This window comes from Salvelinus fontinalis, chromosome 18, assembly GCF_029448725.1.
Source record: "Salvelinus fontinalis isolate EN_2023a chromosome 18, ASM2944872v1, whole genome shotgun sequence".
NCBI classification, from domain to species: domain Eukaryota; kingdom Metazoa; phylum Chordata; class Actinopteri; order Salmoniformes; family Salmonidae; genus Salvelinus; species Salvelinus fontinalis.
The window spans coordinates 6424647-6437778 of record NC_074682.1 but is presented as its reverse complement, the minus strand read 5'-3'; the positions used below and the strand labels follow the sequence as shown (position 1 = coordinate 6437778).

General features: G+C 42.3%; 1 protein-coding gene across 2 annotated transcripts in view; it reads left to right on the top strand.

The window, feature by feature from the left end:
* Positions 1–13132, top strand: part of LOC129814859 (copine-5-like) — a 204872-nt gene that overhangs the window by 45199 nt on the left and 146541 nt on the right. For both annotated transcript variants that reach the window (XM_055867955.1, XM_055867956.1), the window contains exons 2-3: positions 11584–11624; positions 12075–12121. In XM_055867955.1, the coding sequence (XP_055723930.1) occupies positions 11584–11624; positions 12075–12121 (88 nt within the window). The remainder of the gene's footprint in view (positions 1–11583; positions 11625–12074; positions 12122–13132) is intronic.

Below are 13132 nucleotides of genomic sequence, written 5' to 3'. Positions count from 1 at the left end.
AAGTTGTACACCGGGGCCTCCCACTCCTCTTTCTATTCTAGTTAGGGCCAGTTTGCGCAGTTCTGTGAAGGGAGTAGTACACATCGATGTACGAGATCTTCAGTTTCTTGCCAATTCCTCGCATGGAATAGCCTTAATTTCTCAGAACAAGAATAGACTGATGAGTTTCAGAAGAAAGGTCTTTGTTTCTGGACATTTTGAGCCTGTAATCAAACCCACAAATGCTGATGCTCCAGATACTCAACTGGTCTAAAGGTCTTTAATGGTCTTTAATCAGAACAACACTTTTCAGCTGTGCTAACATAATTGCGAAAGGGTTTTCTACTGATAAATTAGCCTTTTAAAATGATAAACTTGGATTAGCTAACACAACGTGCCATTGAAACACAGGAGTGACGGTTGCTGATATTGGGCCTCTGTACAAGTATGTAGATATTCCATAAAAAATCTGCCGTTTCCAGCTACAATAATCATTTACAACATTAACAATGTCGACATGGTATTTCTGATCAATTTGATGTTATTTTAATGGACAAAAAAAAATTGCTTTTATTTACAAGGACGTTTGGAGGATTTGGAGTAAGTATTGTTGCTGTCTAACGTGCACATGACACACACACACACACACACACACACACACACACACACACACACACACACACACACACACACACACACACACACACACACACACACACACACACACACACACACACACACACACACACGGATGTTAAAGCAGGGACTGTAATATAAAGCTGCTTCAACAGCTGGAGCATCAAACACCAGCACCATTCATTATTCATATACATCTTAAAACAATTCCATATGTTTGCTTAGTATGGTTATTTTACCTCCATTGTGGAGGTCACTAATGAAAGAGTTGTCAAGCGCCTCAGTCTCACACACACACATGCACACGCACACGCACACAGAAAAACAGACACAATGCAAACTGCGAAAAGCTTACGGGGAAGTGTTTGGAGTGCAGTGTGATTGTGCTCAGACAGGCGAGGAGCTGTATTTCTCTTAAAGTATAGTCTCTGTGTTGTTGAAAGTCCACAGAGAAGAAACAATAGAATCTTTCTTCTTCTGGTGAAGAAATGAAGATGAAGGGATTGAGATGAAGGATAGAAACAGTGTAATAGATCAGCTCTATCAGCTCCCTCCTCTCTGCCTTTCTTTCTTGCATGCACACGCAACCATGCATGCAGGCAGGTAGGCCGCATACAGGCAGGCACACAGGGACGCACGCCTGCGGGCACGCACTCACGCACAAGCACACACATATACACACACACACTGTTCATGTTGATGGGGTCTCAGAGGACAACAAAGGGCTCGAAAATGGTTCTTTGACTGTCTCCGTAGGCGAACCCTATTTGGTTCCAGGTAGAACCCTTTTTGGTTCCAGGTAGAACCCTTTTGGGATCCACGTAGAACCCTCTGTGGAAAGGGTTCTCTATGGAACCCAAAAGTGGTTTTCAAAGAGTTCTCCTATGGGGACAGCTGAATAACTCTTTTTTTCTTAGAGTGCATTGTAGATTATTGGGATGGAAATAGAAACGGCCACAGCCACCTTGTCTCGCCCACTTCACTTTATATACTTATACCCAACGCCTCTCCTCCCACACACGTCCCTGTTGCTCTCTGGCCGCAATCTAAGATCCAGCAGGTTCATTAGAGTAAGTGTTTCTCTCTTAGGTTCATTAAGTCCAGGAGTGTGTAGGGGGAGTTGAGGAGAGTCGGGGAAGTGTGGTAACTTTCAAGCATTCAGATTCCCAGAGTGCGTCTTTTTTTCCTCACTATCTTGCCGTCTCACTCAGTCACACGCTACCCCACCCCCTCTCTAAGCCACACCGGTCTCCTTGCATTGTAGTCATTCAGCAGACGCTCTTATCCTTGGATTTACATGGGCAATTAGGGTTAAGTCCCTTGCTCAAGGGGCCACAAACATCTTTTTCACCTAGGGGATTCGAACTACAGCAATCTTTCAGTTACTGGCCCAATGCTCTTAACTGCTAGACTACCTTCCGCCCCATCAATGCACATTTTCTTCATCACACTCAACTGGCACTGTTTTTCTCTGGGCTCCCGTAGAGGACTGTTTCATTAAAGACATGCTCCGGAACTTTGGCGACTAGTAAGTCTTTTTAAAACTGTCGCGTTGGGATGGATTTGTCAATGTGAAGTTTATAGATGCATAATCTATGAGTAGAATTAACTTCTTCGAATCGGTGTCCCTTCCACGGAACGGTTGAGCTAACGTAGGCTAATGCGATTAGCATGAGGTTGTAAGTAACAAGAAAACTTCCCAGGTAATAGACATATCTGATATTGGCAGAAAGGTTAAATTCTTCTTAATCTAACGGCACTGTCCAATTTACAGTAGCTATTACAGTGAAAGAATAACATGCTATTGTTTGAGGAGAGTGCACAATTTTGAACATGAAAAGTTATTAATAAACAAAGTAGGCACATTTGGGCAGTCTTGATACAGAATTTTGAACAGAAATTGAATGGTTAATTGGATCAGTCCAAAAGTTTGTGCATACACTGATGCCGTCTAGTAGTCAAAATCTAAATTGCACCTGGGCTGGAATAATACATTATGGCCATTCTCTTGCATTTCATGGCCATTCTCTTGCATTTTTTCTTTGTATGTAAGGCAATAAAACTTCTCCATTCTTGTGTGTAAAGCCATTTCAAATAACCTAGCTGCATCTTTACCCTCCATTTTAAAGATTCTCCGGTACTTATATACTTTTTAGCTAGTAGTTCTGAAAGTAGCGGTCACGAGCCAAAAATGGTCCCAGAAATGTGTCACATATGTGCAGATATGGACACCACGTCATTGCTCTCACTCTTGCTCTGCTGTGTGATCATCTTGCTAGATGTCACTCAAATGGCAAGGAGCTGAAGCTCATTAGCTAAAACTCAAATTTCTAGGGGGCTGGCCTATGTGGGGGAAAATATAGGTAAAATGGAGCCGGAAGCATCCAGAAACCAGTCACTTTCAAACTAGGGATTTCATGGCTATTTGAGGTAAGACATGAATTCTGCTCATAGATTATGCATGTATGTAACTACACATTGACACATCCAGCCCAACGTGGCAGGTTTACAAAAGACTTACTAGTCGCCAAAGTTCCAGAGCATGTCTTTAATGAAACACTTCTCTACGGGAGCCCAGAGAAATACAGTACCAATTGAGTGTGATGCAGAAAATGTGCATTGATAAACATGACAGATGGCTTGTGTGTGTGTGCGTGCGTGTTTGTTAGCGCGCCTGCATACCTGCGTGTGCGTGTGTGTGTGTGTGCACATCCATGTTCAAATATTCATCATGATGTGATTCATCAGCCCAAGAACATAATGTGAAGATAAAAATCTAAAAATCATGACTATCCCATCAAATCTTCATATTAGTGTTATTTAAATGTATTTATCTTTTTGTGGTTGGTTGTTTGTGAGCTAATTTCAACAGCACAGAAACAGAACAACAGTTCTAGAAGGATGCATTGCAAACATTGTGATGTGTTAACTATTAGATGCTATAATTCTATGATATTGAGTGTGTGTGTGTGTGTGTGTGTGTGCGTGTGCGTGTGATATCGTTGATAAGCGTCAATCTGGTATGACTGTGCAAAAAGATAGACATCAAGGAACATGGCGCTTATGCGAATATATTGCATTCAATGTCAGGGTGGTTAGCCTTACACTATTGACGCCTAGAGATGGGCATCAAACGACATTTCTAATAAGGTTTACATGGAGAAAATCGGACCTCTGTTTTACCTAAACCCTCCCTGAACGCTTAGAGGAAAAAACAAGGGACCCTCTGCTATACCCCAAATAATAATTCAAACAAAGTGGATAACAGAGAACATGTCTACCGTTTATCCTCACTTCTTGGTCAGACAAGGGCTCTGGATATGCAGTTTCAGAAACTGTTTTTTTGCATCCTGTAAACATTATATGGCAACACAGGAGTTTTGATGGCGCAGATGGCTGCGGGCCAGAAGGTTGTGGGTTTCTCAGACCACCGTGGACAAGAGTAGAGGTGGAACGATCTGCTTTATAGTAAAAGCATTTCATGAATCTATCATTGCATTTGAAGGTCCAAGAAAAAAGTAGCCTTTCATAAACATTTCATGCAATTCTAGATAATTTTACATAATAGCAGGTTATTTTTATTTTTATGCCACACAAATTACCATAATTACAGGCAAATAGACAGAGAGATGAGTCTATGCGTTCATCTTCATATTTCTCCAATGCCAAATCAGTGTCTTGTTTGCAATGAAACTGTCCCTGTTTGCAAAGAGTGTGCTAAGCTGTCATTTAAGGCAAAGGGTGGCTCTCAAATATGAAATATATTTTGTTTTGTTTAACACTTTTTTGGTTATGATTCCATATGTGTTATTTCATAGTTGTGATGATGTCACTATTATTCTACAATGTAAAAAAAAAGTTAAAAATAAGAAAAAATAAGAAAAACCCTTGAATGAGTTGGTGTGTCCCAACTTTTGATTGGTACTGTATATATTTATAAAATGGTTGGTTCGAGCCCTGAATGCTGATTGGCTGACAGCCATGTTATATCAGACCGTATACCACAGGTATGACAAAACATGTATTCATACTGCTCTAATTACATTGGTAACCAGTTTATAATAGCCATAAGGCACCTTGGGATTTTGTGGTGTATGGCCAATATACCACGGCTAAGGCCTGTATCCAGGCACTCCGCGTTGCGTTGGGCATAAGAACAGCCCTTAGCTGTGGTATATTGGCCATTTACCACACCCCCTCAGGTCTAATTGCTTAAATATACAGTTATCCATGACTTGTTGGAAAGGTGGCATCCTATGATGTTGCAGTATACAGCTGACAAGGAAAACTGAACAATTGCTCATCAAGCATTGATGAGTCCATGGAGTGTGATCTTAATCTAGATAATACTACATGATTGCCACTGAAGGTATGACTGTGTAGTGCTGGAATATTTTATATGCAGTATGTTATATATATATATATATATATATATATTGTCACGTTCTGACCTTTATTTCCTTTGTTTTGTCTTTATTTAGTATGGTTAGGGCGTGAGTTGGGGTGGGCAGTCTATGTTTGTATTTCTATGTTTTGCTATTTCTGTGTTTGGCCTGATATGGTTCTCAATCAGAGGCAGCTGTCAATCGTTGTCCCTGATTGGGAACCATATTTAGGTAGCCTGTTTTGTGTTGGGTTTTGTGGGTGGTTGTTTTCAGTCTTTGTGTGTCTGCACCAGATAGAACTGTTTCGGTTGTCACTTTTGTTATTTTGTATTTTGAGTGTTCACCTTTATTAAAACAAGATGAACAATTACCACGCTGCGCATTGGTCCTCCGATCCTTCTAACTTATCCTCCTCAAACGAGGAAGATGACAGCCGTTATATACACTGCTCAAAAAAATAAAGGGAACACTTAAACAACACAATGTAACTCCAAGTCAATCACACTTCTGTGAAATCAAACTGTCCACTTAGGAAGCAACACTGAATGACAATAAATTTCACATGATGTTGTGCAAATGGAATAGACAAAAGGTGGAAATTATAGGCAATTAGCAAGACACCCCCAATAAAGGAGTGATTCTGCAGGTGGTGACCACAGACCACTTCTCAGTTCCTATGCTTCCTGGCTGATGTTTTGGTCACTTTTGAATGCTGGCGGTGCTCTCACTCTAGTGGTAGCACGAGATGGAGTCTTCAACCCACACAAGTGGCTCAGGTAGTGCAGCTCATCCAGGATGGCACGTCAATGCGAGCTGTGGCAAGAAGGTTTGCTGTGTCTGTCAGCGTAGTGTCCAGAGCATGGAGGCGCTACCAGGAGACAGGCCAGTACATCAGGAGACGTGGAGGAGGTCGTAGTAGGGCAACAACCCAGCAGCAGGACCGCTACCTCCGCTTTTGAGCAGGAGGAGCAATGCCAGAGCCCTGCAAACTGACCTCCAGCAGGCCACAAATGTGCATGTGTCGGCATATGGTCTCACAAGGGCTCTGAGGATCTCATCTCGGTACCTAATGGCAGTCAGGCTACCTCTGGCGAGCACATGGAGGGCTGTGCGGCCCCACAAAGAAATGCCACCCCACACCATGACTGACCCACCGCCAAACCGGTCATGCTGGAGGATGTTGCAGGCAGCAGAACGTTCTCCACGGCGTCTCCAGACTCTGTCACGTCTGTCACATGTGTCATGTGCTCAGTGTGAACCTGCTTTCATCTGTGAAGAGCACAGAGCGCCAGTGGCGAATTTGCCAATCTTGGTGTTCTCTGGCAAATGCCAAATGTCCTGCACGGTGTTGGGCTGTAAGCACAACCCCCACCTGTGGACGTCGGGCCCTCATACCACCCTCATCGAGTCTGTTTCTGACCATTTGAGCAGACACATGCACATTTGTGGCCTGCTGGAGGTCATTTTGCAGGGCTCTGGCAGTGATCCTCCTGCTCAAAGGCGGAGGTAGCGGTCCTGCTGCTGGGTTGTTGCCCTCCTACGGCCTCCTCCACGTCTCCTGATGTACTGGCCTGTACCGCTGACAGACACAGCAAACCTTCTTGCCACAGCTCGCATTGATGTGCCATCCTGGATGAGCTGCAATACATGAGCCACTTGTGTGGGTTGCAGACTCCGTCTCATGCTACCACTAGAGTGAGAGCACCGCCAGCATTCAAAAGTGACCAAAACATCAGCCAGAAAGCATAGGAACTGAGAAGTGGAGAATCACTCCTTTATTGGGGGTGTCTTGCTAATTGCCTATAATTTCCACCTTTTGTCTATTCCATTTGCACAACAGCATGTGAAATGTATTGTCAATCAGTGTTGCTTCCTAAGTGGACAGTTTGATTTCACAGAAGTGTGATTGACTTGGAGTTACATTGTGTTGTTTAAGTGTTCCCTTTATTTTTTTGAGCAGTGTGTATATACCTCACATGTGACCAGTAATGAGACTATGGAAATAATATAAACAAGGCCTATCAAGGAGTATATTATCTGACTCCAATAGATAAATAGCAATGTGTAAGCAAGACTCTTACAGAGTTATAGGAATATAGTATTAAGAGAGGTCTGAGAATGGAATACTAGAAGCAAATACAATTCATTACATCTTAAAATCAAGTCAAAATGTTTTGGTCGTATGTACACAGATTTGCTGAAGTTATCGCAGGTGCAGCACAATGCTTGTGTTTCTAGCTCCAACAGTGCAGTAATAATACCTAGCAATACAAACAATACGTAAATAATCCAAAAACTGAAAAGAAAAACTGAAAAGAAAGAGATGAAGAAACAAAATACACACTGCACGACCAAAAGTATGTTGACACCTGCTTGTCAAACATCTCTTTCCAAAATCATGGGCATTAATATGGAGTTTGTCCACCCTTTGCTGCTATAACAGCCTCCACTCTTCTGGGAAGGTTTTCCTCTAGATGTTGGAATATTGCTGCAGTGAATTGCTTCCATTCATGCACCAGAGCATGAGTGAGGTCGGGCTCTGATGTTGAGCGATTAAGCCTGGCTCGCAGTCGGCGTCCCAATTCATCCGGAAGGTGTTTGATGGGGTTGAGGTCAGGGCTCTGTGCAGACCAGTCAAGTTCTTCCACACCGATCTCAACCTCACCTTGGACCTCACCTTGTGCACGGGGGCATTGTCATGCTGACACAGGAAAGGGCCTTCCCCAAACTGCTGCCACAAAGTTGGAAGCGCAGAATCGTCTAGATTGTCATTGTATGCTGTAGCGTTAAGAGTTCACTTCACTGGAACTACGGGGCCTAGCCCGAACCATGGAAAAAAGCCTCAGACCATTATTCGTCCTCCACCAAACTTTATAGTTGGCACTATGCATTGGGGCAGGTAGTGTTCTCCTAGCATCCGCCAAACCCAGATCCGTACGTCAGACTGCCAGATGGTGAAGTGTGATTCATCCCTCCAGAGAACGCGTTTCCACTACTCCGTAACAGCACTTACAGTTGACCGGGGCAGCTCTAGCAGCACTGAAATTTGACAAACTGAGTTGTTGGAAAGGTGGCATCCTATGATGTTGCCACATTGAAAGTCACTGAGCTCTTCATTACGGGCTGTTCTACTGCCAATGTTTGTCTAAGGAGATTACATGGCCGTGTGCTCGATTTTATACACCTGTCAGCAACGGGTGTGGCTGAAACAGCCGAATTTACTTATTTGAATGCGTGTCCAAATACTCTTGGCCATATAGTGTATTTTGATGTGCAACCTAATCCAGTGATTCTCATCAATTGTGAGTTGACAATAGGGTATTGTTATAATATTTTACTATTAAAACAGGGCTCAAGAATTTTCTGCATTTTTTGTTCAATAGAGATGAATTTGCCTACATCTTTTTGTGCACTAATATCATAGGCTAATTCATTTTGGAGCTTATTCACCACGAGGAAATGAAAACTCCAAACACATTAGTTAGATCTCTAACACTAAATATAATACCCACAGCTAGTGGTCATGTATAGGGCTGTCATGGTGACCATATTACCGCCACACCTGCCACACAAGTCATGACCTCAGTCAAATTCCACAAGGGCACGGTAACTAGGCTGCTCCAAAGCTGCGATCTGATGCTGCTGTTGGCAATTAGTAGCCTACCACACTTGTTAACTGCCAGTCGCTAATGGCCTGGTACTCTGCACTCTATTGTCCCTCTAATCACTCTGACGTCAATGCAAATGTGATTGAAAATCTAATCAAACACTTCATGAGAGCCCATGAGCTCAAGTTGTGCAACATTTCTATTGGCTATGCAATTGCGTGAGAAAACAGAGTGATGGCCTCTATTAAAAACAGGAGGATCCCATCAGCTTTCTATAGGCTAGGCCTACTATATTTATTCCTCAACTTTCCTAATATTCAGCAGGTTGCTTCGCTTTACAACAGGAGTATAGCCTACCTGGCTGGTATGAAGATGAAACATGGGAAAAGTGTCCTCCATTCGTTATTTAAGTACATAGATAACATGGTTCATTCTAAATCAAAACAAATTCCAGACTGTTCAATGCATTTAGACTGTTCAATGCATTTAGCGTAGAGCAGGCCTAGGCTACATCCGATAAAAAAATTTCTTTCTTTGCATGGGAGGAATGTGGCCTTTTAAAAACACATTCCATCTAGTTCTACTACACTTTATATATGACTGGAGGCATTAGCAGAGTATATTTAATAGGACAAATTGAAGGGTAGTCTACTCTGATGACAGTGACGAAATATCAATAAAAATGACATTGTCCATATAATCGATCTATGAGAAGTGGAGACACAAATATAATATGACTTCCATCTAAACTGGAGGAGGAAATTATTGTCCAAAAATACATTTTTAAGTGGCGCTGACCCAACAATTATAAATAGTGAATATGCGCAGTGGGCAGTCACCGAGGATATTGCCGATGCTCTCCCGCTGGTGCTAATAAGATAGGCTATACTGTTGTTCGCTCAATTAACTTGGGAATTTTAAGAAACTAAAAGACAGAGTAGTCTTTTCATTGTCGTCTTTTTACAGCAATAACCATTTGCTTTCCAAACTATGTTTTCCCACAATTGTATTTTGAAATATTGCATATGCCTGGTTTGGCCTCTTTTCACAGACAGTTGCAACTCAACAATAATCTACCAAAATTACGCGTGCTGCATTTCCTTCAGACTATAGGCAATGCGATTTAAAACATTCCACTTTTTTTTTTTTTAAGAAACGAAATATCTTCTGTGGCCAAATTATGCTTTAGTAGCCTATTTGTAATGATTCTATGTATTTTTTTATTTTATTTAAAACGTATGCTTCCCCTAGCCTTATGGACGCTGCCTATTCTTGCATGAAAACATAACTGCACAACCTGCATTTGCTATTTGATGACATTTTGTTTTTGTGGGCCATTCTAATAAGAAATTATTCCACACGTATATCAGTAGGCTATATGTAAAGACCAGATTAAATTAAGAATAGTCTGATGGGTGAGAATATGATCAAATTCTTGTCAAATTGTGAATGAGAGACTGATGAAGTGTGCAGCCTGCACAAGACACAGAGTAGAGCTCATGCCTTTCATACAACATTATCTGGCCTTAGAATGTATTAAAAATCTAAACATGTAGCCTAATGTTTGTATTACAATTAAAATTGTGTTAATAGCTCTAAATTAAGCATATAGGAGGAAGTGTTTCTTTGTTAACCAGTCAATACAATACAATATTGCTGGGTTGCAGGCATTGGTTCAATACAGAATAGCCACATGTCCGCACTCCCTCGGAAATCATTGGAGAAAATATCCTTTCTATTTATTCAGATATGTTCAATTGTATTTTTCATACTATAAAATAATACAAAATAATGCCTCGGAATTCAAAGCTAATCTTGTCTGCTAAACGAACTAGTGTAGCCCATAGCCATATGGAGCCATGTGTTTCCCGCAAATTCGATTTTTAAATGTTATACAATCAGAAGCCTTTTGTCTCTCTCTCTCAGAGCACACATCAAGTGGCTCACTCATCACAGCAGGGGCCACTTGCCAGCGGTACAGGGCCCAGCGAAACAGGCCCACGGGCTGGGCAGACACTATAATTAGAGGAATCATGAGGATAATGCTCATTAGGACGTTTTGAAACTTTGAGCGAAGTGACCATGTAATGAATGTTCCACTTGCATGCAAGCAATTACAAATGTAACTTGCGCAGTCCGGTCAAATGGTCGCAAAATGCCAAATGATTGCAGTCTGGACGACCTGCCTGGACGACCTTGACATACTGTAGCTATCTTGTAATCAAAGTTGTGTCAAAATTAGTGGCCTGACAGGTTTCAGCAAACTACTAGCTAGCATTATCAATCTGTTATTAGCCTACCTTAGCGTAGGCTACATATTGGGATGGTGCACTTTTGGATTTCTCTTGAGGTAAGCAGTATTTTTCCTGGTCAACTTGTGGGAGCAAACGCTGTCGTCTCCCGTGGAAACATTGTATTCGGTCTTGTTTGAATCTGCACGATATGTAAAGTGGCTCCGAACATCTTCCCTTTTTCTACCGGGAGCTTTTACCACCAGGAGAGTAGCCATGGCATGTGCCTTATATGCATCAGTAATTTGTTGCCTCTAGATTGCAAATAACACTGAAAAGATCTCGTTTTTTCCAAAAACTCTTGCCCAGTCCATTTACTAGTCAGATTTTAGTCACAGAGATAACTTAGTCTCGTCTCGTTTTCGTCAACCCAAATGCAAAAGGATTTTGGGTATAATCACTCTGGGTATACGTCGTCATTATTTTAGTTGATGAAAGGAACACTGCAAGCCACTACAGCTGTTGGATGATATGAATAGGTACTCAGTCAGGACCTCTATGGTTAACTTAATAGATCTCAGGAGCAACTCTGAAAGCCATTAATGCCTGTGTAATGACTCATGCAATAACTGAAGCACAGAACAATTGGATGAATTGGTCTCTGAATTGGACTCTGATATGTTTCGATAAGATTATGAAGTTGATATTGCTTGACAGCTTTCCTCTTTCCTTTTTGCCTTTCAGGAATCTACTAGATAAAGACACATTCTCCAAATCTGACCCATGTGAGTATGACTCCACCTTTTATGTGCTCCTTGCCTGTCTACCTACCTTCCTTCCTTCCTCTGTCCCTCCCTCCCTCCTTCTTCTCTCTTTCTCCCTCCCTCTTTCCCTACCTCCATCCGTCCACCCCCCCTTCCCCATCCCTACCTCTCTGTCCCTGCATGATAGTTGACTTGAGGAGTAGATGTTAGCTTTGCCTTTAGCCTCCGTCTGTTGTTTGCTCAGTGTTCTGGGGCTAAAACTTTTGTATGAATCTGCACTGTTCAATCTGCCAGCATCTATTTCTGACTGTCTTTCTGCCCTGTATGTCTCGCTTTCTCTTTCACAATCTCTATATCACTCTCTCTCGCTTTCTCAATCTCACTCTCTATCCCTCCCTCTCTCTCTCTCTCTCTCTCAATCTCACCTCTCTCTACCCCCACCCCCTCTCTCTCTCTCTCCCTCTCCCTCAGTGTGTGTGCTCTACACCCAAGGAGTGGAGACCAAGCAGTGGAGAGAGGTGAGCGCACACACACATACACACACAAACACACACACACACACACACACACACACACACACACACACACACTTCAGAGGCTTCTAAAGTTCAATGAGTCCCTTGCAGTTGGGTATTGACTGTTTGTGAGGGAAATAGCTTCTCTTTATTTTTGTCCTTTTTTTTCCAAATACCAATCAATTTAGCCCAGTGCTGACATTTAAAAGTTAGGATTCGTTTTGGAATAAATGTAGCTTTAACTCTTCACACACCCACCTCTATACTCAACATATACAAGCCACAGCGTGAGATTCAAAATAGGACAAACTCATTACCGTAAGAACCTTTCTGCGTACATGCATGTTTGTGTGCATAGGGGGATGATATGTTTATTCAGAGCTGTTTAGTGGAGATCTGACAAGCTTGACCTTTTCAAGCCCTGATGGTCTGATTTGCCTGTTTGTGACATCATTGCTGTACACTCCAGGCGAGAGAACATGACCAGTTCCCACCGCCCGTGTCTGTGTGCTACCATACCGATCGCTGCCTGTGTAATCGCAGTATAAGTTCCGCAAAGGGAGAAACTCAAAGTTCCAAACTTTTTAAAGTAAGTGACCAGGTGACAGTCAAGGATAAGGTTGAGGGGGGCTGTCCTGTGAATCAGAGCCCCTCTAGTGCTGCCAGTGTGTTTGCCAGTGTGTGTATGTGTGATGGAAGTCTGTTTCAGACAGTTTTGAGAAATATTGAGCATCATAGCATAAAGAACTTACTCTCAGTGCACTGATCACTCTATCTATTACTACAATGTGTCTCTGGGAACACAGGACTGGCAAGACAGCATAGAGCTAGACAGAGGAAGAAAGCAAAATTGATAGATCTGTTGCATGGAGAGAGACTGAAAAACTGAGGGAGAGAGAGGGGTTAAAGAGAGAGAGAAACAGAAAAGCCATGATGACACACATCCAAATGCTACAATCCTCAACACCCTAAATCAGCTGCTGAACAGAAAACACCGTCAGAGAAGAACATCAA